This window comes from Apis laboriosa, unplaced genomic scaffold, assembly GCF_014066325.1.
Source record: "Apis laboriosa isolate Shangri-la unplaced genomic scaffold, ASM1406632v1 scaffold64_cov150, whole genome shotgun sequence".
NCBI lineage: Eukaryota > Metazoa > Arthropoda > Insecta > Hymenoptera > Apidae > Apis > Apis laboriosa.
Genome location: NW_025224011.1, coordinates 2,470,739 through 2,496,498, shown reverse-complemented (window position 1 = coordinate 2,496,498; position 25,760 = coordinate 2,470,739). Strand labels below are relative to the sequence as shown.

Here is a 25,760-nt window from a genome sequence, read left to right as displayed (position 1 = left end):
CCATTATTTGTTCCAGGTATTCGTACAATTGAAACAATGCTCGTCGCTCAGTAGTTGAGATAATACTCGGCTCGGCCAGTGTTCATTTAATCGAGCATTAATGAAAATTTCGTTCCCAATAAATAGAGTTCGGAATAATGGAATTCCATCCATAATTGAACTGTAATTGAAATATTACGGGAGGGGAAATCTTCATATAATTATCGTTCATGGGATGCATTGGAAATTGGAGTGCGCGTTTTCATTAAACGTTGGACGCCGGACCGTTGTAAGTTATATCGCGAAGCGAAAATCTATCGTTGAAACTAGTTCACCGAGCATTCGAGAAGTAAGCGGAGAAGTTTGCACGCCACTCGACGCACTCGGGATGCTCAAGTAGCAAATATGAACGGTGTGTATCGTGGGAACGACTACGGGTACAGGATCAATAAGGGTTAAAATGGCGGATGGTTGTGATTATTATTACGCGAGGAATCGTTCGAATCTTGGATCGTGTTGGGCGCGAAAATTTGCGAGAAAAAAAAAAAAAGAAAGAAATTAATCGATGGAGGATTTTCGACCCTTTTGATTCGACAAACGCACGATCGATTTAATTTCAATAATGAATCGTGAACGCAGAGGGCCTTTCTCCGTTTCCTAATTCCGATCAGTTTGGAACTTGCTCTTACAACGCAAAGTCAATTCTGCTTCACGAAACTCCGGTAATGGAAGCGCAAGTGCACTTCGGCTATTTGAGATTCACCGACGAAATAGGAATTACAGTTTGTTCCCCGATTCCGGTCTCAGATTTGCGTTTGCCATCCTTCAAACTTCATTTTCTTCGGGAATCTAGCCTCACGGACGATAAATTTCACGCTTTCACGCGCATTTCCAAAGTCAAATATATAAATCTTATCCATCTTTTCTCCGCTCCGTCCATTAAAAAAAATAACCCGAAATAATCCACGAATCTGTCCAACAACTTCAACGATCTTCCTTCCTTTTTCATTCCCAATGGAACGTACAGAAAACTTTAACTTTAAGCCTCCTCGCTTTCGTTACTTCGTGAGAAAAACTTGAGAATAGCATTTTCAAACGAAGAATCATTTACACCAAATCAGTCTACGAGGGGACACTAAAGGGGATATTAAAAATTTATTAAAAATTTTAAAGTATCTGCCATGGAAAAAGCGAGACGAAATACAAATATTCTGTAATCGACGGAAGGGAAGATTTTTTCCCCCCAAGAAGCATCGTGCCCAAGGTATTTTCCACGAAGGAAAAAAGTATTAAATTTCGTCTGGCGCGTTTCAAGTTGGCGGATGCAATTTGAAGATTAAGCGGCGCAGCGACGCTTAATTAAACAAGCCACGAGTGTCTCTCGCAATACAGCTGTGCCCGAGCTCGGGGAGGAAGCCGAATGTCCTTTATTAAACCCTGCCATATTTCGGTCCTTTCCCATACGAGCCGTTCTCTCGACGACGAGAAACAAGCAACGACGCCTCGACCCCCCCTCTCCTCCCTTTTCGTATCGTTCCACTGGCACACGATACCACGTACGCATCTCAGAGCGTATTAATAGCCGGCGAAACGAGGAATGTAATAACACGGCCATTCAGATAGTCACGTGTGTATTGCCTGCACGTGCACCTCCCCCCTTCCCCCGCGTTTCAGACGCGATACACCGTGGTTTCAGCTAAATTGTAATCAAGCCCGGGAGATAGAGAAACAATGGGGCGCACGTGGCGCCCGTTTCATGGCTGTTCCCAGGCCAAGAAAGTCGGACAACCCTCCTTCAGCCTCAGGAAAATTTCTATCCGCCGTTCCAGTCGATTCCTCGTAACCTCCTTAAACTTTAAAATAAGGCTACGAGGTAGTTGATCCTCGAGGCTGCCTAATTCTTAAGCGAATTAACGAGTCACCCCCTCTCGAAAACCCATCAATCTCGAAATCGAATGTAAAGAACAGATTTACATCCGAATATAAATCATCGAGACTTGGTCCATTTTAGTCAGACTAATTTTTTGAATGTTAAAAGTAACAATAAAAGAAAATAGCTATATACTTTATTACGTTGTTAAAGTCGTTACAACAACGGCAGAAAAATTGCGGAAACAAATATTGGGATATTTTACAGAAAAAAAAAAAGAAAAGGAAAATTGAATATACCTTGAATTGATTAGCGTGGATGGAGGATTCTGGAGGCGTAAATACTTTGCGCTAATTACGAAATGAAATCCACGCGTTTCGAGCAACATTAGGGGCACGGAGCTCGCCTCTAAAAAAAATCGTATTAATAAACAGAGCGCGGCGTAATCAAGCTTGAAGCACAGTCACGCGCGAGCCGTAAATGTTGAAAAACTTTGCACGCTTACGCGTGTGCATTAATTAAAACCTCGAGGCGTACAGGAGGGAGGGAAGCATACACCGAGGGAGAGGATATTGATTTTTCTACTACTTCACCACGTATGTACTCTAACTCTCGTCTAACGAATCTAACCTCCGTGTAAAGCGGACAACCCCTAACAAACTTGTTCCCTGACTCGATGTTGGAGCATAACCTTAGGGAGAAACTTACAAGCTCTCCCCTTTGAGAAACGTGTAATTTCGAACGCAACCTAACAAGTGACCTTTCAAGGAAAGGGGGGGGAGAACGAACGTCTTCCGACGTCGATCGAAAATCCTGTCCAACAACAGGATTTTCCGATCCGGCCGTGTATTTTTCCAAACGTGGCGCAGGTCATCGCGACCGTGACGGCATCCAAGCCGCGAAGATTTATCGCGGACGGTTGAATTACGACCGGCTGATCTTAGGGATCACGAGAAAGTAAGGGAGGACGACGCACAGTTGCCACTATGAATCCGTGTCTCTACGAAGACGATTATGGGCGGAATACATCGTGAAATCGAGAAAAGAAAATTTGATTTATTAAATAAAACGAATTGTTCTGCAATAATTTTCCTTTTTTAAATTTAATTTCTTCGATGAATCTTTTTGAAGGATCTCTTCATCTCGATTTCTTTCAGTTCGATGCTGATTTTAAAAAGAAATCAATATTGATTTATTTATAAAATAAGAGGATGTGGGAAAATGAAAATCGTTAATATTCAGTGTTTTATGGATACCGATTGCGTTTAAATTCATGACAGGAGAAATTATTTGCCGAGAATATTAAAATCTCCCCCCCTTCGTTAGTTTCACTATATCCAGTTTAATCTCTGGAAAGAGAAGAGAAGTGTTGCGAGGATGAAAGAATACGAGGAATAGAGACTATTTCTATTCGAAACGATTCATGAAAGTTATCTGACCTAGATATCCGATCATTCGACTATTCGTGAGAGAACGTTATATTCCATTTAGTGCGGCATTAAATGAATAACGTGTAATAATATTTTACCAAAAAAAAAAAAAAAAAAGAAAAAAAAGAAAAAAAACCTCGTACGACAGTGTGAACAATAGTGAGATTCGTAATTCATCATTTCCAGTTCATTAATCGTTCATTATCAACTATTGAATAACCTAACTGGGATAGGATGTCCATTCCGCACGCAAAGCCTATCCTATGAATAGTTTATTCACACGGTCACACGAAAATCACGCGATCCATTTTCAAGATATTCAAATTTGCCGGATCCTGTCCAATATGTAAATATACATAAATTTTTGTATATATATATATATATTCGAAATCATAAACAGATCTCGGTTTATTCCCCGAATCGAGGCTCGGGTCCAAGTCCATTTGCCTAACGACCAACGTTTATACCCCGCCTGATCGTTTATGCCATCGTATTCGCCCCGAGTACATCGCCGTGCCGTTCTATTTGCCGCGTCAACTGCAGCCTGTGTTTGTCGTACCCGGGAAGAATACGATTCCACTTCACGAAAATATGCATAACCGGGATCGGTATTTGCTCCCTCGCTCACGAATCTATAATCTTCCATTCGTCGAGTACAGTCGAGTTCGAGTCCGAGCGTCTGTCTGACATCGGAAATTCATCTGTTAATTAAATTCCCTCTGTTAATTGTACCCTCGCTTGCTCCAACAACTTGCTATAAATTCTTTCGTAATTATGACGAGAAAGGAAAGAAAAGAAAGAATGACCTATTAAATAATTAATGTCCAATCTATAAAATCTATGGAATAAAATTTATTATATCTTGCGTTATATATCATCGTTATGCAAATACGTGCAAATTTCGTATTCCACGTAAACTTGCCACGTTATCTCGATCATCGAGATTATCAATTTCACGAGAACTTATGGAGCTTTGCGGTAAAAGTTTGTTCGGTGAGCTAAGAATGTTTACGTTTTCTGCCTGACCCACCTAAGGGAACAATAAAACACCGGTATCGATCAATCTTAAATCTTAAATCCGTTCGTGAGCGTACGGAAGAATTACGCACGAAAAAGCGCGCGTATATATTTTTTTATCATCAACATTATCCAACCAAATATAAATATACCAACATTATCATTTTCTCGGAATATATTTTTCCATCCATTTTCGTTCTTTAGTTTTCCGGATCGGTTTTAACTTTTGCGGATCGTCGATCAAAGGAACAAAATTGCGAACAAAATTAACGTCTCTAACGTTAAATTAATGCAATATCGTTAACCTAACCTAGAATTTAGCAAACACGTAGCGGATAACACGTATTTCGCCTGGCTGCGCGGAAACAATGAACCGCGAGCGCTCGTGTGAAAATCGTTTACCGAGATGCAAATTACAATTTGACCAAAATAGTCGAATGGGATATTCGTAGTGGAGCCTCGTTTTGCCTGACCGACGTACGAATCCCTTTGCTTCTTATTTCGATAGAACGCGTACTCGTTCAGATACAAGTGGTAAAAAAACGTAGACTCGTCGAAAATAACCGACGAAACGTGGCACGCGACCGAGCTATTAACCTACCATTACGAAAGCAGACCACGTATCACATGGTGTTTCCAAGTTTAGTTTCACGCGAGCGCGTACGCGCGTTTTGAAAAAAAACGTCTTAAAGTTATTGTAAACGCACGAGCTCCTTTATCACGATACCAGGTCTGGCTGGAATTCTGGAAGTTATTGTTACAATGCCACGCTTGGGATTGTACGAATTAGATCAGATTAGATGGATAAGATAAAGGATGGAAAAGAAATATACTGGAAACAAAGCGAAATATAAAAATTGGTTGCAAAAGTTGAGTTTGCCAAGTGAATTAGACTTGCATTATACAAGTAGAATCTGACCACGATAAGAAAATATTAAGAATGACGTGAAAACCTCTTCAAAGCGTGTACTAAATTAATTGCTTAGTTGCATAAATGGATGATACACGATTACATTATACCACGTCATTTCGATGAGGCATTTCGATGTTTCTTTCCTTCGACTATGAATAATTAATTCGATGACATTATCCTCGTTCCTTATCGATACCTTATTCATCGAACCTAGGCTTCTCTGACATGCATAATGACGCGTTAACGATCCGTTTCGCAGGGAAGCATCATCGATCGTCGTCGAGAGAAACGATGAGCGGTTTGGGACGAGCCGGGAACAGAGCGGCGCGATAATAATAATATGTGGACGACTTGGCCGCGGACGAAGCGCAAGTGGCGGGACTCGGGCTCGTCTCGAAGCGGGCGAAAGCCTGGCGGCAACCGCGACGGTTTCCGTTTCATCTATTCGGTGGTGTTGGCGGCCTGCATGACGGCACAGGAAGCGAGGAGCGCCAAGTGTCCGCCGCCTGACACGATGCCCGGCTGTCCTTGTTACAATTTCGAGGACGGGCTGTTCCTGGAATGCGCCGGGGCCACCGAGGAATCCCTGAGGACCGCTTTGTCCGGTGTGATACACGCAGCTGAAGGGGAAGGTACGTTTACCTTGCTCCAACGAATACCAACGAATACATTGGGATAAATAAGGGATTACGCTTCCTTCCCTCCTCCTCCTCCTCCTCCTCCTCCTTCTCCTGCTCTTCCTCCTCCTCCTTCTCGGATACGAATATCGCGACGAATCGTGATCTCGATCTTTGCTGATCTTTTTGAATTCGAATAACTCCATTAACCATCCGATGTTTATCCGTGATCCGTTTAATGGAACGAAATTTTCGTCAATGCCCCCGATTAAGAGAATTCTATTATCCGGACTAATAGCCCGAATTGAAAACAAGGATCGAATTCACCCGTCCAAACGCGAGCGTTCGACTTACTCGAACGAAAAATCAGGAGTAGAGGGAAATCCTATTAGCGTTAAGGATCCGATTCGCCGTTCGTGGCCCTTTTGACGAGCGCGTAAGTAAATGGAGTTAGGCGATATCGACGAATAACGTGGAATAATGAATCCGAATGTCTCTGGTTCCAGGTGCGATAGTTCAATCTCTGAGCGTTTACGAGCTGGACAGAAGAGTGGAGGAGCTTCGTTCCGTCGCGTTCCCCGCCGGCTCTCAGATCAGGCATTTGCAGATATCCCACTCGGCGATACGCGAGATAAGCGAGGACGCGTTCAAACGATTGAGCAAAAGCTTGGAATCGTTGGCGTTGGTGTCGGGCCGGCTACCCCACGTGCCGCAGAAAGCTTTGGCCACGTTGTCCTCCCTGAAGGCGCTCGACTTGGAGGCGAATCTGGTCCACGAGCTTCCCAGTTACAGTTTTTACGGATTGTCGTTGATCAAGTTGAATCTGAAGGGGAATCAGATAATAAAAATATCGGAGTACGCGTTCGCCGGGCTGGAAGACACTCTCACGGATCTGAACCTGGCCGAGAACAAGATCAGAGTATTCCCTATGACGTCCCTGAGGAGATTGGAGCACCTGACGTCTCTCAGGCTTGCCTGGAACGAGGTATCCGAGCTACCCGAGGACGGATACTCCAGATTAGACGCCCTCAACTTTCTCGATCTGACCAGCAACAATTTCAAAAAGATACCGCTCAATTGTTTCCGATGTTGCCCGTCCCTGAAGATTCTCTCTCTGTACTACAACGCGGTCGAGTTCGTGGACAAGGACGCGTTCATCTCGTTGATCGACCTCGAGTCCATCGATCTGAGCCACAACAAGATCGTATCCCTGGACGTGAACACGTTCAGGGCGAATCAAAGGCTGAGATCGATAGATCTCAGCAACAATCACATCCATTACATACGCGGCGTGTTCTCCAAGTTGCCCGAGTTGAAGGAGTTGTTCCTCGCGGAGAACAACATTCTGGAAATACCGGCGGAGACGTTCGCCGGTAGCACGAGCCTGTCGGTGATCTATCTTCAACAGAACGCGATCAGGAGGATCGACGCTAGGGGTCTGGCCACGTTGAGCCAATTGGCCCAGTTGCATCTGAGCGGGAACTACATCGAGAAAGTGCCGCGCGATTTTCTCGAGCACTGCGACAATCTGTCCACGTTGTCCCTCGATGGGAACAACATCCGCGAATTGGAGGTGGGAACATTCGCGAAGGCGAAATCGTTGAGGGAGCTTCGACTGCAGGACAATCAGATTACCGAGGTGAAGCGAGGCGTGTTCGCCCCGTTGCCATCCTTGTTGGAGCTCCATCTGCAAAATAACGCGATAACCGACATGGAGACGGGCGCTCTGAGATCCCTGCACAGTCTGCAGCACGTGAATCTTCAAGGTAATCTGCTCGCGGTGTTGGGCGACGTGTTCCAAGTGTCGAACGACGTGGGCCAAAATGGGAACAGCGGCAGCTCGTTGGTCTCGATTCAATTAGACAACAACGGGCTCGGCGTGCTCCACAACGACTCTCTGAGAGGGCAAGCGTCGGTAAGGATCATGTGGCTCGGTCACAACAGATTAACCCGTCTCCAGGCTCCTTTGTTCAGGGACCTGTTGCTGGTCGAGCGATTATATCTCACGAATAACTCCATCTCGCGGATCGAGGACACGGCCTTCCAACCGATGCAGGCGCTCAAATTCCTCGAGCTGAGTATGAACCGTTTGAGCCACGTCACCGTCAGAACTTTCTCGGAATTGCACGAGCTCGAGGAACTTTACCTGCAGGACAACGGGCTGCGACGCTTGGACCCGTACGCGTTGACCGCCCTCAAGCGACTTCGCGTCCTCGACCTGGCCAACAATCACTTGAACGTGCTCCACGACAAGATCTTCCAGGAGGGATTGCCCATCAGAACGTTGAATCTCAGGAACTGTACCGTGAGCGTGATAGAGAACGGGGCGTTCAGGGGATTGAACAACCTGTACGAGTTGAATTTGGAGCACAATCACCTCACCGCGTCCACGTTGAACCGTCTCGACATCCCGGGATTGAGAGTCCTCAGAATATCGTACAACAATTTCAGTCAGATCAACGGGAACTCGTTGGACGGATTGCCGTCCCTTCAACACCTGGCCATGGACTCCTCCCAATTGTACAGAATGCCCCCGGAGATATTCTCGAAGAACAAGAACCTTGCCAAGCTTCTGTTGAGCAACAATCGCCTCCGTACCTTGCCCACCTTGCTCTTCCTCGGTTTGGACGCGTTGAAGGAAGTGAGATTGGACGGCAACCAATTCCAAGAGATCCCGTACGAGGTGTTCGCGAACGCGACCACAGTCGAGTTCTTGTCGTTGGCCAACAACGCGATCGTGAACGTGGACATGTCGCGGATGAACGGATTGGCCAGTCTTCGGGAGCTCGATCTACGCGCCAATTACATCATATCCCTTTCCGGTTTCGCAAGCGTGAACCTATCCCGTCTCATATCCGTCGACCTGAGCAACAATCACCTGACCGCCCTGCCCGCAAACTTCTTCGCCCGCTCGAACCTGCTTCGAAAAGTCGAGTTGGCAGCCAACAAATTCCATCAGATACCGGCTGTCGCGTTGTCCGCGCAGAACGTACCGAACCTGACCTGGCTGAACGTCACCGCAAATCCATTGGTCAGGATACACGAGATCAGCTCGAAGGCCAAGTACCCAGCCCTCCAAGAGATACACATATCGGGGACTAACTTGAGCATAGTAACCAGCCAAGATTTCGAGGCGTTTCCGGCGTTGATGCACCTGTTCATGGGGAGCAACATGATCTCGAGGGTGTCGCCGAGCGCGTTTCGCAGCTTGATCGAGCTACTGACCTTGGACCTGAGCGTGAACGAGCTCGATTTCCTGCCGCAGGAGAGGTTGAAAGGGTTGGAACACCTGAGGATACTTAATCTCACGCACAATCGGTTGAAGGAGCTGGAAGATTTCCCGCCCGATCTGAAGGCTCTCCAAGTGTTGGACCTCTCGTACAATCAGATCAGCGGAGTGGGCAGGACCACGTTCCAACATCTCGAGAATCTCGCCGAGCTTCATTTGTACGGGAATTGGATATCCTCCATCTCGCCTGACGCTTTCAAACCGTTGAAGAAACTGAGAATCCTCGATCTGAGCAGAAACTATTTAGCGAATTTACCGTTGAACGCGTTCAGGCCACTCGAGACGCAAATACGAAGTCTTCGCGCGGAAGGTAAATCGAAATGATTCTTCGAGTATTATTTCTTCTTCTTCTTCTTTCGTTCTTACGATTTACGGAAGCGTTCGTCGAATCTGTCTCGTCGGTGTTTGTCGCCGCAGACAACTGTTTCTTCCAATTAAAAGAGAATTAAATCGTTGTTTCGTGTCCAGAGAATCCACTGCATTGCGACTGCGAGTCCCAGGAGCTTTGGGAGTGGCTGCGAGATCATCAGAAGTTGGTGGGGGGCGGCGTTGCCCGAAATCGAGGGGGTGGGTTGCGAATGAACGACGTGGACAGCGGATTGCTGAGGTGCCAACAGCCGCCGGAATTGCGGGGCCTGGTGTTCCTCGAGTTGGACCCGCACGCCTTCTGTTCCGCGCCCCTCGTCCTGAAACTCGCGATCCAGGACATTCAACCGTTTTCCGTGTTGGTCTCCTGGCAGAGTAGAAATCACTCGGGTATCCGGGGATATCAGGTGGCCTATCACGCCATGGAGAACATCGAGGAGGTAAAAAGAAAAAAGAAAAAAGAACGCGACGATGATAAAAAAAAAAATTCACGTAGACTTGTTTCTTTCTTTTCGAAATTATCGTCGAAATCTTTCGTGTCTTTTCTTCGTTCCTTTCCTTCTCTTGAAAAAATAAAAAGTTTCAGACGCTGGCGAAGATACTCGAGCCGAATTCACGTTCCACGAAATTGTCCAAGCTCTTGCCAAACACTCGGTATTTGATCTGCGTGTTTGGATTGGGAAACTGGATGAGCCAACGTCTCGAGGAGGACACGGTGGATCAATTTAACTTCTCCAACCACGAGACGTTCGAATCGTCGTCGGATATGCAAATGGCGGATTCGTCCACGAGCCGTTGCACCGAGGTGAAAACACTCGAGACGCCCGAGGCGGTGATCAGTAGCGACGGCTCGTCGATGGGTGACGTGGGAAGCGTGAGCAGCTTCCTGACAAGGCGCCTCGGCCTGATAGTCGGTTGCTGCATGGGATTCGTTGTGTTTCTTCTCCTCGTTTCCGTCCTCGGTTATCTGAAGGTGAAGAAGCAAAGGGAGACGGTGAAAAGGGAGCAACCGATCCCTCCCGAGTACATCTCCTACAGGCACTTCAGCATACAGAGCGGGGAGGCAGGCCACGTGGCCAGACAGACGAGCCAAGACGGCCAACAGTCCAACTTCATCAACAGCATGGGGAACACTAATCTGAACGTATGAGACAAGTTGAAAAACTCCCGAGGCGTGGAGGTTTCGAACGTTTGATCCAACCTTCTACGAATTCTCCCACGTCAAACGTGTCAAACGTGAAACGCTCCAAACTCGCGGTAGTTTTTTTCTCCTCGATCGAACGGACGAAGTCATATCGATTGTATAATAAGGACGAGGATTCTCGATATATAGAAAGATCGTATCGGGATGGAAAGAAATCTTCGTTCAGCCAAAAAGAGAAAAAAATAAAAAAAAGTACGTGCGCGTGTTTGTGCAAACGCCAAGTGATCCGCGATCGCTAGAGATTAACCGAGCGTTTTATATGTGATTTTCTACGAATCTTTACTTCGTTCGATGTAGCCTTTACGCGGAGGTGGAACGCAACGGGAATGAGGTTTAATCGTTGTGCGCACCCGTGTGTGTGTGTGTGTGTGTGTATGTGGTGTGTTGTGTGTATCCAGTGAATCGGGCTGCGAAATTGTAACCCGAAGGATCAGAGAACTTCATTACGCGGCACGTCGCGTTTGCTGGACGATTTACGGGTAAACAACGCAACGCAAGGACCTATTCGGACCTCCCCGGTACACGATGCATTGTGTTTTCTAAATGGCTCGGCAAACCATCGTGCGCGTGGTATTCCCTGTAAAGAGGGGGAGGGGGAGGGACAATGCGACCCGTCGCGTCGTTTCGAGTAAGTGCATTCTTGAATTTCCGCTTGCAACGCGCCAAGGGACCTGCAACCTGGCAGACAATGATGAATCGCGCGCGACCAAGGTACAGGCCGTTCTTGTATACCGTTATACGCGTATATATTTGTACATAAGTGAACAGTATCGAATCGTTGTTCGCTTGCGAGTGAGTGAGTGAGGGAACGAAAAGAACGAGAACGAGAAAGAGAGAGAGAGAGAGAGAGAGAGAGTTTAAGAAGAATTCGAAGAAAATTTCAATGAAAAAAAACTTTCGACGATTCTTTATATATAGCGAAATTAGTAGGTCAGTTAGGATCGAAGCATTGATTCCGCTTGTCTTGACGTAGTAAAATTAACGAAAAAAAAAAAATAAAAAAAAAGAAGAAAAAGAAGACTCGAAAATCGAGTAATTCGCGAGTCGCGAATCGAAGCGGAAATTTATTGTCCAGCTATATTGTTGATATCGCGATTTTCCAATATCGTTGATGGTATTGCATAGTGAACCGCACTTGGGCGGGGAACGTACATTCGATACTGTGGGACTATTGCACACCTCTTCGCTGTATCATAGGCTAACCACACGGATGTTATCAGGAATAAATTGGAAATTAGATAATACCACGTTGCGTAATATACTGGGAATTGTAGTTAAGGTGATAAAGAGAAACTGGACTGGATACTCGGCCGGTATGTAAAGGGAGGAAGAGGGAATACGGTTGGATGGCCATCGCGTGGCGTAGAACCGAAATCAAAATCGGTCGATAGATGTGCGATCGTCGTTTTGTTCGATTGCACGATCGAAAGATCTCAAAGATATACCGAACACGCTGTGTATTGTAACATATACATAACATAACAACAACGTACGTCACTGTAATAAAAATGCAAATTCTTTTTTAACCAACAACCTCGTTGTGTCGTCATTCCCTTTGATTCAATTATTCACAATGGCAATTTCGAATAGCTCAATTAAGATCTACTATTTTCGAACAAGATTTTAACGTCATTCTTAGATATTATTATTAAAATAAAAAAAAAAAAATAAAAATTATACCTTCATCCTTCGTAATCAAGATATCGTCCATCCGTGGATCAAAAATAAATCGGAAACGATTTTAAAAATTTGTGGAGGCAAATTTGCCTTTATTTTGCATCGATTCGACGATTATTCAGAGAGAGAAAAAAAGAGAGAGAGAGAGAGAAAGAGAGAGACAAAAAACTAAAACGTGCTTAAAGGAAATTCCAAAAGACAGAAATGACTAAAATCGGAATCCTTATTAAAAGAAGCATGCTCTCGACCATTTTGATGTATACCTCTTATCCCAGAATCCAGTTTCACCACTATTCCCCAACGGTTCGCATAAATTTTCCAACGTCTCGACGAACTCCCTTTCCGTCTGCTTTATCGTATTTCCTTGCAATTAACCCCTCCTGGCAATCTTAACGCCATTTTCCCCGAGAAAGAGTGTACACCGTGCATATTTCATTGAACGTCGGTTGAACGAAGAGCACGGGCGCTGTTAGAGATTGTGCTCCTCTTTTTTCCTCTCCCCTCCAATAAGAGAACAAATCATATCCCGGACGGAATAATGGATTCGATTCGAGAATTAATCGAAGCCAATTTTCGCGTGTCGAATGATAAAACGAGTTGAAAAAAGAATCGATGAAATGATTTTTCCCCTATGTCAAAGTTGTCAAAGTGGGCGAGGGGAGAGAGAGAGAGAAAAAAAAAAACGATCAAAATTTTTGTCGGTTCGAAAGAGAAACTATCCTTTTTTTTTTTTTTTTTTTTTTTTTTCTTTTTTTTTCGCGGCCGATTTTTGCTTACAGAGAGCGGAAAATTGCATCGGGGGAAGGGAAGGAGGGGAATAAAAAAATAGAACAGAACGGGCAAAAATGTATACAGAAATCATGCACACTGTACACATTTTTCTCGGCTGATAGAGCTGTCCAAACGTCTCTCGTTTAGCTCTTTAATCCTGTTTGATGCACGCTCCGCCAGCCTCTCCTACCATCCCGCAGTTACATATACGTTCCAAATGGAGGTCATTAATCGCGGCTACGTTCAAATGCGCCAATGCTAGCGGGAAAAAATACTATGTATCAAAGGCCGCCATTTCGTTTTGGCCGAATTGCGTTATTACGAGGCAAGACACCAGTTTTTTTAATCAAACAGAATTCGTCGAATGAAAAAAAAAAAAAAAAGAAAATGTTCCATTTTTTTCATAATTTCGAAATTAAACCGGATCAAAACGATTTCTCGATATCGACACGGATAAATAAACGGATAAATTATTGTAATTCTATTTTCGCTTCTTTTGGTTGGAAAAAGAAATAGATTTTTTATATTCATTGTTTTAAATTAAGCTTGGGATAATGCGTTTTAAATTAAGTAAGGGAAATAAGCTCGATAAATTTATCAGCTTTGTTGTTCAATAACGTTTGCATTAATTTTGCACGGAATACACGGATTAAACAATCTCTTTATGAATTCATCGTTTCGAAATTTTTAATTCGAACTTTGTAATTTTTCCGTGTGAAAAAGAAAAAAAAAAAAGAAAAAGAAAAAGAAAAAAAAGAAAAAACATGAAACTCGTTTCGATTATTTATACAACTGTTACTTAAAATGTTCGCTTAAAAGCTCTGTCAAGTAGACGGCTTCAAGCGTCTCGAAGAGAAAAGAATCGAGAAACAGTCCCGGGGAGAAAAAAAAAAAACCCTCTTTGAATCCACTTTAGAAGCATCGCACAGAAAAACGAGTAGATACGTGTAAAAACACGGTGTGTCTTTCGCGACAAGATACAGAAATACGTGTAAAAGTACAAGGAGTTGCTTTCAAGGAAATGTTTCTTCAACCGGCCACATTCAAGCGCAAATTGAAATTGCTTGAATCATCGCGCGTGTATTTTCGAAAAAAAAAAAAAAAGAAAGAAAAAAAATAGACAATCACCGCGTGAGACAATAAACCGACTACGTTACGAGAGAAATGCTCACGTGTGAAATGAGAGATTACCTGCCATTCGCCGAATTAATTGTGGAACCACTCTGGAGGAGATTTTCAGTGGGAAAACTCGTATCGTTTTAAATTCAATTGTGTATTTTTCGTCGTCAACTGATTCGATTCAACTGAATCGAATTTTTTTGTAACGGAGACGCATTTCGAATCTTTGTGCCAATATAAACGAGAAATTAGTATCGTTGTAATTTGAGAAGATTTATTAATTCGCATTGTATTTTTAAGTTTAAAAAGAATATTTCGAAATCTCTATTTGTTGACCACTTTATATCGTGAAAAAGAAAAAGAATTGAATTTGGAATCACTGTATCAAAATTACAATAATTGATACATTAAAACTCTGTACAAATATTATTTGTACATTGTATATGTGTATATATATATGGATACAATTTATACAAACGAAATTTTATTAGAATTATCCGTATTCTAAACTTTTATTGTATATTCGAATTATCACCAAACGTTATTCCACTCGCGTAAATTTTAATTTTAATTAACAATAGATATAATTTGAAATATATATTTTATATTTTTGATACAGGAAAAAAAATAAATAAACGAACAATTCATTCATTTGCTCGCAAAATTTGGATACTCTATTATCCAAATATTGGAGAAAACGTTTCCACGAAATTCTCTCGTACGATCATAAGCTCCTATTAATCGAACGAAAAATCATAATTGGTGGAGAAAATTGGATCGACTTCTATTATAGAAATAACCTAGTTATACGAGTCTGCCTGTCCTCCAAAACACAAACGAAGTTCCACTTTAACATGCAAAAAGAACGACACGTATATATGATATCGCATATGATATCGAATAAAGAAAAAATCTCTCAAAAATTTTCCATCCACCAATTATTCAACTTATTCTCCCAGAATTCTCTGTCGTCCGAATCAATCTCTTTCATTTTTCCCAAAACGACTCAAGTCGCTTTTTTAATTGCGACTTTTTCTTCGAAAATAATTCACGAATAGTGCAGTGCGATTGTCCTCTTCTTTGCGCCAACTCGGTCCCCGCTTTCGATCGATCGATATTACTCGTTCGTTTCGGCATAATTCTCTTTCTCGCAATCCCGATTACGGCCAACGACTCTTCCAATTCGACCGGTTTACGCGGTGGCCCCCGCGGCCAGGATCGCTTAAAATCACGTATTTCCCTCGTTTATCATGATCTTCACTCGAATTTCCTCGAATCGGGGAACCTATTCGCTTTTCAAATTCGCACTCCACACTTCCCCCACTTCATCCATTAAAAACCGAACGGAACGGGGAGTGGCTTTTCTCGGGGCAAGTATCGAAACTATGGCCAGATATCGCGTTTAATCTCGATTATTGGAATTACGAGATCAGCATCAATTCTTTCGAGTTGAGAAAGAGAGAGAGAGAGAGAGAGAGATTCGAAATACACGTTGGAAGAGTAAAATTCCATTTATCCACGAAGACAATGGATGAATAAATATAGATCTAATCGCATATATCGGATTATACAGCGTGTTTTCGTTTATAACACAGGTTCAATCGAAGTGACGTTCGACACTGAGTAGATAAGAATTCGGCCATAATTTCAGCTAGAGTTCACTTAAAATTTCCAATAAAAGAATTTCGTTGTACAAAATTCTATATATAAAATGATTATTAAAATTGATTCATATAAAACGTTCTCAAAAGTTTCAAAACTTTTCATAATTCTAGGAACAACAATTTTCTAATTAGCAAGCTTTAAACAATCTACTACTACATCAGATTCATCAGATTGAACAATCTTTTACCTCGTCTTAAGCGTATTAATCTAAATCTTTGGAGCTTCGAAATTTCACAGGAAATTTCAAAGTTTCTTGTTTTCCGTTAAATTTGATCGATGATCCATCCCCTCCGCGCTCGAAATGAGAGGAGGGGAGGGGAGAGATGGAAACTCATCTCCTTGAAACACGGATAGATGTTGTCTCGGTCGCAACACGTGCTTTCCCGCGATTAAGTCCCCAGCTACGGAATTACCCTTCCACTGTAAGACGGATTCCTTGTTGGGAATGCCGCGTTTCTCGAAACGGCGTTACATGCACGTTTCGTAACCGAGGTGCGTGTTCGGCGAATCGAAATCCGGTTGTCGATCACGTTGGACAAGATCCGTGGATCTCGTCAGAGAGATGGATGCTCGCTCTCGTAAGAAGAAAGTTTGATACCAAAATTTGGTAATCGTGCGATCGAAGAAAATAGATTTTTTTAAATAAATTAATAAATTAAGGATTTTTAGCAGCCAAAGAGTCAAGACGATTGCTATTCTTCAGGGGAAGGATTTAATATTCTGATTTAGGATCTCTGATTTAGGATTCGTATTCCTAACATTGAAATGGTACGTGATTTTCATACTATCTTTAAATTTGTTAATCATAGTTGTGCAGTTTTTTGTATTTTCTGGGTCAATTGCAGATTGCTGGTGTAATTTATATATAACAATTGTGTAATCTGGAATCCACTTTTTGGTGGTAGTGGCCTGTTGCAAAAAATTCTATGGGATGATTAAGGAAAATTCTCTTTTTAGAGAAAATCTTGTGTGAAAAATACTATCTAAAAAATTTGAATTTTTCATTTTCTAAATTTAAAATGTTTTGCATTCCGATAATAGTAACACGATTGAATCTATCTCCTTCCATACAACAAATCGATAAATTACACAGTTTAATTAAGTAATAATTCGCGGTTATCTTTCATCGTGGAATTTGTACGTTATCTTTTCTCTCCGATTTCGATTTTTTCGATTCGAATAAAATTACAGGTTTTCAAATCCAAATCGATTTAAGCATGATAACATATTTTTACAAGTGACTGAAAAACTATTGAAAGCGGAGATATTGGATTCGAAGTGAACGCAAGGCAAACAATTCAACCTTTGAAAGATTTTAATCGACTTTTGCCTACTGTTCGCCTCGAATACGATCGAAAATTTGCCAGCACATCTCTCATCATGAAAACTCATGTACACTTGTGAAAGAAGAGAGATGGATGGATAGAGAGAGGGAAAAAATTGGCCTGTGAAAATCTGACAGATAGGGGAAGAAATGGAAGAATGCATGACAGTTGCATGAAAACATTCAACCTTGCCTCTCGGCAATTTCGATTGATCGTTGGGTGGCAATAAAATCGCGATGAATGTTTTCCATCGAAAACCGTGAAATTTCAGGTGCAATTTCACCCTGCAATTTTACTTTGTGAAAGACAGAAATTAATAAGTTCAACGTCTGTCAGATATTAATCTTGGTGAGGCAACATATTCGTTGGGGATCAACGTTGTTTCACTTGTTTTAATATGTACAGAATATGTCAATCAGTATTTGCAAGCACGTAGTATTTGATGAAGTTATACTTTATACGTTAGTGGAAGAGTTAGTATTATCGTTACAAATATTTAAAAGGATTAAATATTAAATATTTAAAAAAAAGAACAGTGAATTTAATTAATAATGAATGAATTAATATTTTGTTATACTTTTAATTATATTTGGATATCAAAATTTCCTAATAATTTATTTTAATTAACTTTCAGATTATATTTCTTTATCACAATTATCACGATTTTATCTTCGAACAGAATAATCAAATAGAGTTTTCCAGAATTCATTTTAGTTATTGGTATAAAATAATTTCATTTAATACGCGATTTTTAATTTTAGTGTATCTCTCTTCTCCGAATCAGTTTTACACGTGAATAATTCTTCTTTCTAAATATTTATCTTTCATTAAATTCCATCGGATATCAAATATTTATAATACGATATGTATCAAAGAATATTTAAATTGATCTACATTATTTAATCACGATCCGTAAATGGAATATCAAAGTCGAAGTTGACCTATCTCCTTTTTGCATCTAATCGACACGTTGATTAAACTATGATTAGATATATTATAAAAGCATCGTTGAATTTCTTTTCGAAATTCGGTTTTATTTTACTCGATAGAACGATAGAGTTTTCTTTTGAAATTTAATAAATGTATAAAGTATCGATATATTCGTGATACACTTTTGAAAAATTCGATTCTAGAGACTAAAATAAATACAGAGATATCGATTGAAGTTTATTTATAAATTATCAGCAAGTAAAATTTGGATTGGAAATGAAATGGAAATAAAGTAAGATTATTTTTGTCTTTGTCGCATATTATTCCTTCATTTAACATGAATTTAAATTGCTTATAACTTGATAAATAAGACATTAATCGATATTTTTGTACATCAACTTTGGAATACTCGAGGCTCGAAAAGTGTTGCACGAATACATTAATATTTTATATAGCATATTTTATTGTTTCATGTATACCAAAACGTCATTTCGTATAGCAATTATAACATGCTTTCACGTGAAACAATTAAACGATAATTAATGATTGTATTTTCAATTAAATTCCGATTGAAGTGGAAACAATCATATGTATTGTTGAAGACTAACAATGCCTACATTGTCCGTGTATTATTATAAACGATCGACGGTAAATAAATCCGTAAATTTTAATGATTAAATAGCGATTTACATTAATGTCAAATTTAATATTTGAAACAATACACGTATAATTCAAACGATAGATCGTACAATCAAATATTAATCTTTTCCCAATCGCTCTCCTAATTTCTTTCAGAACCGATTCCGAATATTTTGAATATTCGATTCGTCAACTGTATTGAAATATCACGTTAAACACGAGTCTAAAAATATTTTGAAAAATAACGATGCCGTATAGATTCATAAAATCCATATTCGAAAATTCTTTGATAAATTAGTTTGCAAATTAAATGTAACACGAATGTGTTTATTGCTTGTGCTTTATTGAGTAAAAAAAAAAAAAAGGAAAAAGTAAAAAAGGAAAAGGAAAATCAAAACGAAAGAGTGGGAGGAAAAAAGAAGCAAAGCAGAAACGCAATTCCCTATTCGACGATGCAAAGAGTTAACGATGTTTATATTAAAAACAATTCCAGTGAAATATTTTACCCCGGGGATAATATTTAGTTGGCCATTACGACCGATATACTGATTATGCGCGTCGCCAAAGATATTATCCCCGAGAGGAAATTAAACGAAATAAAACCCGCGGCGACCTCTCATTATCAACGAATTATTCCAGCTGAAAATCCAGCGTAAAAAAAGGACGAGTCATATCGTGTGTCACTTTTATGCTTATGAATACGTAGGTAGACTTATGGATACGAATATATGTGTCGCTCTTATATTAAAAAAAAATATATATATATATTTGTAATAAGTAATTTGTTTAAAATTAGTTTTTTCTTTAAAGTATTTTTTTTTTCATAATTTAATTCAATGAGTTATCTATAGATGGAATTAAGGATGATGTCGTATCCTAAATGATAAATTTATTTTTATTATCGAATCAATTTTTCCGCCACGCTTTGTTAAATAAAATTATTTATAAATTTATATTCGCGTGATAAAATCATTTATGATAGCGCACAATTTAAAATTTGTCCCGTAAATTTAATATTCGTTATATTCGCACGATTTATGATATTCTTTTTCTAACAATTGACAGTGAATAAAATTAAATGGATAGGTATTAATCCATCGAATTGAAATTCTCGAGTGAAAAGAATTCTACATTTCGCATTCACAATTTAGCCATTATCCGGAACAATGAAACGTTTACAAGAATATTAAAAACTTGATTTTCTAATGGTCTAACGAGACGAATGGAATTTACGATAACAATGACAGGATCCAATTAATATAAAATTTTATTCTCTCATTCAGTATCTCAATTCAAGGAAAATTTATGCGCATTGTTTCTACGAATTTCAGTAAATGAAATACAACAAAAACAACAATTTCGATGTTTCGTGATTGAAGAAATTTTTCGATAAATATACATACTATTTTACATGGATAATTTTTTAGAATAATACGAAGCATCATAAATAGAATTTCTGAATTAAACTTTCATAGAGAATCGTTGGAATCGCTGAAAATTTCATTATTAAATTTCTGCAAAATGAATTTTTAATTTTATCGAAAAAAGTTTAAAACATTTCACCTAACGATCATTTGTACATTAAATTAGAGACGATTTTTTTTAGATTTTTTTCAAAATATAAAGGAATTAAAATAAGTTTTGGAAAAAAATACGAAGGATTTTTTACTGAAGGATCGATTTATGATTTTCTAAATAAAGATGTCACATTCGTTTAATATTTCTTTAAACACTAGTCAAAATTCAATTGGCACGTATTGAAATAATCCAGCAAAAAATTTTTAAAAAATTGAGAAAAATTCTGGATTAATAAAAATAAAGTAAATTATATAGCTAATGCGTGTACACTTTTTGATGGATTCATTTTATAATTTTTTAAAATATTAGCTTTCAGAACGAAAATATCACACTTTTTCCAGTATAATGAATCTAAAAGGGTTAGATTGATGTAGCAAGTAAATAGAATGTAGAATATAAAAATATCATTTCGTTTTGAAAATACCAATCCTCTTAATCCTTTAATAAACCCTCTGTGATTCTTCTGCGCAACATGAAAATACACGAATTATTAATAATATAGTTCAATTGAAACAGAAATCATTTAAATCGAGCAACAATCATTTTCTTCGTTTTCACGGAACGAAGAGATTTTTCATTTTATATTCTTGTTTCGAATAAAACATTTTATTCGTACGCGTAAAATATGGCAATAAGGTTTTTCCAGTAAATTTCACGATACGATGAAAATTCAAGTGCATCGAAAAACGAAAGAGGATTTCATTTTCAAGAGTATCTTTGAAAATAAAAAAATTCTTTTAAATATTTTTAAACTTTCGTCCCTCTTCTAAAAGTCATTCATCCTTTTGAATTTTCCATTCACTTGAATAAATTGCCGCCACCGAAAAGAATTAGGGGAGATGAATTCACTTGAAAAAATGCTAAAACTCCTAAAGAGTTTGAAAATATTTTTCTCGAATGGATATAATGGATTGAGAATGAAAATTATTCTCCATTCATTTCCAGAAAAATTGTAACAATGACTCTGAAAATAATCATTGCTTTCTCCGATTTTCAAAAATTCAAATAAACTATTTACTAACTTAAAAAAAAAAAACGAATACTATAATACATAAATTTAAACGATATTTTGGAAAAATATTATCCTATTTTGGAATATTCGTCCATCGTTAGTTTAAAAATTTGAAGAAAATATGTATACATCGTTGCCTCGAACCAATGTTTGTTCCTCTGTACAAATTTTCTCGGTGTAATTCGAGCTCAGTCGGATAAATTAATCGGGGAACACGCCACTTTGCCACGGAATGCCGCGAATAACTCGAGCCCGATGTAACTTTTGGTAATATCGTGCGAGTATTTTCCATGGCGTTGCTTCAATAACAAAATGTTTTTCTCGATGAAATTCCTGTAACGCCATTCTTTCCCTTCCATCATTATACCGTCCAATTACCGTCCAATTTTCTCGTTCGAAATATATATATTCCATTCGCTTCTCGTCTCCAAGTTAAGAGTAATACCTTACTTAATCAAAAATTATCGAATTTTAATTCTAAAGCAAGGCTAAAGATCAATCCTGATGTTGCAATTTTAATTCTTAATTCTGATCTTCTGCGATTTGTTCTTTCAGATTTTGAAATCTGTCGATATCGAACCGATTCAATCCTTTTATATGCTAAGAATTATTGGAATTCGTGCAGCTTTGAGCAAGTTTGTTTGTCAACGATCTTTTGTTCCGTATGCGCCTCTGTTTGAATTGCCAACGTCGGAAGATCGCATAAGATTCAAGCACTAGATACAATAAATAGCAAACAGGAAAAGAAACATCGGGGATGAAATTCTGTATTGTATGTTTTTATTTTCTTTTTTTTTTTTTTTTTAATTAGAAAGATTTATTGGAAGATATGCTCGTCCATTGTAATTAATACACTGCACTATTTGCATAATGTTACGATTCCTTTTGATAACAAATTCTATCCAATCTAGAATCTAAAATAGAGTGAGAGATTTTAATGTACTCTATTGTAATACGAATTATGATAATTGTCTGTTAACTTTCTTGTCTAAATTAAAAATTTTAAGTGGATATAAACTCTTTGCTTTCATTTTGATCCTCTATTAATTCTAAAAATTAATTCAATTTTCAATCTATAATCAAAGAATTTAATCAAAAAATTCTTATCGAATGTAAGAGTATCAGAATGAACGTTATTTGTCCAAGTTCAAATTCTATTCATTTTATTTATTCATCCATAAATAATTAATTGAAATAAATTCTAGTAATTCCTTTCACACGAATCATTATTACGTTAATTGAATTGAATTCAATTGTTACTTAAGAAAAAAATATCTGGGAATAATCATAAATTTGTAAATCCACAGATTACGACAGATACACGATAGGATAATGTAAATAAGAGGTGTACAAAATTTTCTTCAATTTCATCGAAAAAAGAATTAATTACCAGCGAATGACGGACGAATACGACGACGCGGTCTAAAATTCAATCGAACAATATCCTTGGACATAATCTTGGAGTGGTCCGGATCCACTTGAATTCCTGTTGCAAACTCGATAAAAATGGTAGAGGCAGAAACGATGGATACGAAGACAAATGGGCGTACGTGAGACCGATGGACGAAGATGAGAATCAAAATCAAGTTCGTGTCGAAATTTAAATTCACCATGCGTGATTCGTGACGCGAACGAGAACTTTTCTAATCCTGTGTGAGGTATGTAAGATTCTTTCACCGATAATAATTTATATCTTTTTTCAGGAATAGGGAGGAAATTTGAAATTCATCGTAATGTCTAAGAGAATTTAATTAATATATTTATAATTTAATTAATAAATAGTAAAGTTTGATAGAAAATAGAAAATAGAAAAGTAAAGGCGAATGGTAAGTTAAAATATTGGTAAGTTATAATAATGGTAAGTTAAAATATTTATGAGAGAGGAAAAAAAAAGTTGGATCAATCGATCGTGTCTTCTCTCATATTTATCCTTTAATTTTAAAAAGTGAATTTGAATTTTTTTTCACGATGATTATTTCAGATTCTTCATTCGTGGATTTGACTGATTCATGAATATATTTATAAGGGGAAAAAATATTAAGTTTTTTATATTTATTCCTTGATTCTGTCATTGAGACTGTTCAGACTTATTGATCACTGTTTTATATGTATTTGATATCTCTGATTCGAATCGCTCGAATTATCGATACGTGAAAACGATATTGATTGATTTAATCAATATTAAAAAATCAGGAAGCACAAATTGTCAAATTGGATTGATGTTATATCTATTATCCCTGTAACAATATTTGAATATTTCGTTAATCAATTAATAACAATTTAACGACGATATCAATACGCTTCTCAATATTTTCGATAGAATCCGATAGAAGATAAATAAATAATCCTTGCAATATAATTTTATTTCAAAAAGGACGATTCCTATATCTCGCTGTACTCCAATTCAAAACTGATTCGTTTAATATTCAGCGATTATTATAACAATTCTTCCCCATTCGATTTTCAAATTTAATCAGAGCCATGATCTTCCAGTAACAATAACGATCAATCATCCCTGGATGGATTTCCTACGCGTCTCCTCGAATCATAGATAGAATCGACGAGCAAATATTATCCATCAAATATCCTTACGTTTCCAGATTCGTCGAATCGATATAACTCCTCTAAACCGTCCAAAGTTTCGCGATTTCGCGATCTATTCTCGTTCTTCGAAGGCGGACGATTTACAAACGAATGGAAAACGCTTCCCCCGAATCGAAACTTGTAAAATCAATTATCGACGCCCGCCGTTATCTTCCCCCTTTTGGGGAACCGTTTTCGACGATTCGAATCGGAGCCGAGGATCGATCCCATTGCCTCGAGGAGTGGCAGAAAAGGCGAGGGGAATGATGCGATTCTTTATTTTCACCATTTAGAAATTCGGGCCCTCGACACGATGGTTCTCGCCAGCTCCAGAAAAAAAAGATCTTTTCTGGTCTTTTTTTCTTCAAGATCGTTCTTCTCCGGGCTAAGAGTGGACATAGCAATAAGAGCGACTTTATTTAACACCTGTAATTTTTTTCCACCCCGGCCACTGGACAATAAAATCAAAATTTACAGCATTGTTGTTTATAATGGCTTATATTGCTCGAAAATCCTATCCGATAGAGGGATGGGTCCCCCAGTAAAACTAATAAATTTCACAGCGTGAAACGCCATTTCCGCTATTTCGAGGTGAACGATCGAGGCAACGGTCATAAGGATGGATTTTTATCGAATAAAATCGCGTGACGCATCGCCAGTCGATCCCATTTCCGTTTATTTCATTTATCCTTACGAAGAAACACACGCTCGAGCATTGATCTTAACGAGTTGTGCGTATATAAAACGGTGAAGGATAATTAATCCGTATAGAGAAAAAATAGAGAGAGAAAGAGAAATTCATGAGACGGAAATTTATTACGGTACTTTTAAAGGCGCGGAACAATTAACGATGAAAAATAAAAAGTGGGGGGAAGGGGAAACGTTACTACAAAGGAAGGAAAGAAGCGTCTGAGCGGGTGAGCCGGTGGAATACGCGTCTGCCGCATAAATTACTCGATCTCTAATTAAGTAGGGCCAAAGCGCTCGTTATTATGGGCGAGCTGTTAATCATCGGGACTCGTCGTGCCACTGAAATTTTTCGTTCCGCTTGCACGGTCACGTATCTTTGGCCGGGGCGAAATTATCCGCCCGGCTTCGGCCACGAAAACGAAAATTTCGTTTTCGGCTTTATCCGATTGTTGACAAATTTACCGTGAACCGGATTGTCGATGATGTGTACATTTCTGTTCATAAGCCGTTGGACAATGTTCATAAGCATATGAATAAATAATTTGTTATTATACGCGATACGATATTGGTATTAATTAAGCGTTTGTATTGTAAGAGGGGGGAGGGAGAGTATCGTGTTTTAATTAATATCTGTGAATGTAAATATTACTTTTAACTGTTAAATACCAAGCAAGGACAATAATAAACGAACGATATTATTGAAAAATGTAAATGAAACGTAGGGAAGGAAGATATGGAATGAATAAAGTAAAAGATGTAGAGAGGAAATTGTCCCGTTTATGTTTCATTACTCTTCTTTATATATATATATATATTTTTTTTTTATCAAGAAACAAAATAACGATATCACGATAGTTCGTTAAAAAAATTTCCTCAATTTAAAATAAATTACATTATTTATAAATACTTTCATTCTTTTGAATTTCAAATAGAGATTATACGATAATTAAAAGGAAGGAAAAATAATTATTATGAAAAAGATGTTAAAGAAATTTTTAGAAATTTATAATTACGATATTGAAAATTGATAAATTCATTAATGTAAATTTATGCTTAAGAAAATATCCAATGACTTGTGAAAGGAAA

At 38.8% G+C, this 25,760-nt stretch overlaps 2 protein-coding genes across 5 annotated transcripts in view; one reads left to right on the top strand and one right to left on the bottom strand.

The window, feature by feature from the left end:
- Window positions 1–11,574, top strand: part of LOC122718552 (protein artichoke-like) — a 205,552-nt gene extending 193,978 nt beyond the window's left edge. The window contains exons 2-5 of one of the 2 annotated variants that reach the window (XM_043943668.1): window positions 5,469–5,841; window positions 6,333–9,425; window positions 9,584–9,921; window positions 10,068–11,574. In XM_043943668.1, coding sequence (XP_043799603.1) covers window positions 5,550–5,841; window positions 6,333–9,425; window positions 9,584–9,921; window positions 10,068–10,631 — 4,287 coding nt within the window. In that variant the 5' untranslated portion in view covers window positions 5,469–5,549 and the 3' untranslated portion in view covers window positions 10,632–11,574. Of the gene's footprint in view, window positions 1–5,468; window positions 5,842–6,332; window positions 9,426–9,583; window positions 9,922–10,061 lie in introns of both variants that reach the window. The other variant, XM_043943667.1, reaches the window with a different exon arrangement.
- Window positions 1–25,760, bottom strand: part of LOC122718550 (chaoptin-like) — a 534,511-nt gene that overhangs the window by 481,457 nt on the left and 27,294 nt on the right. The window lies entirely within an intron of this gene.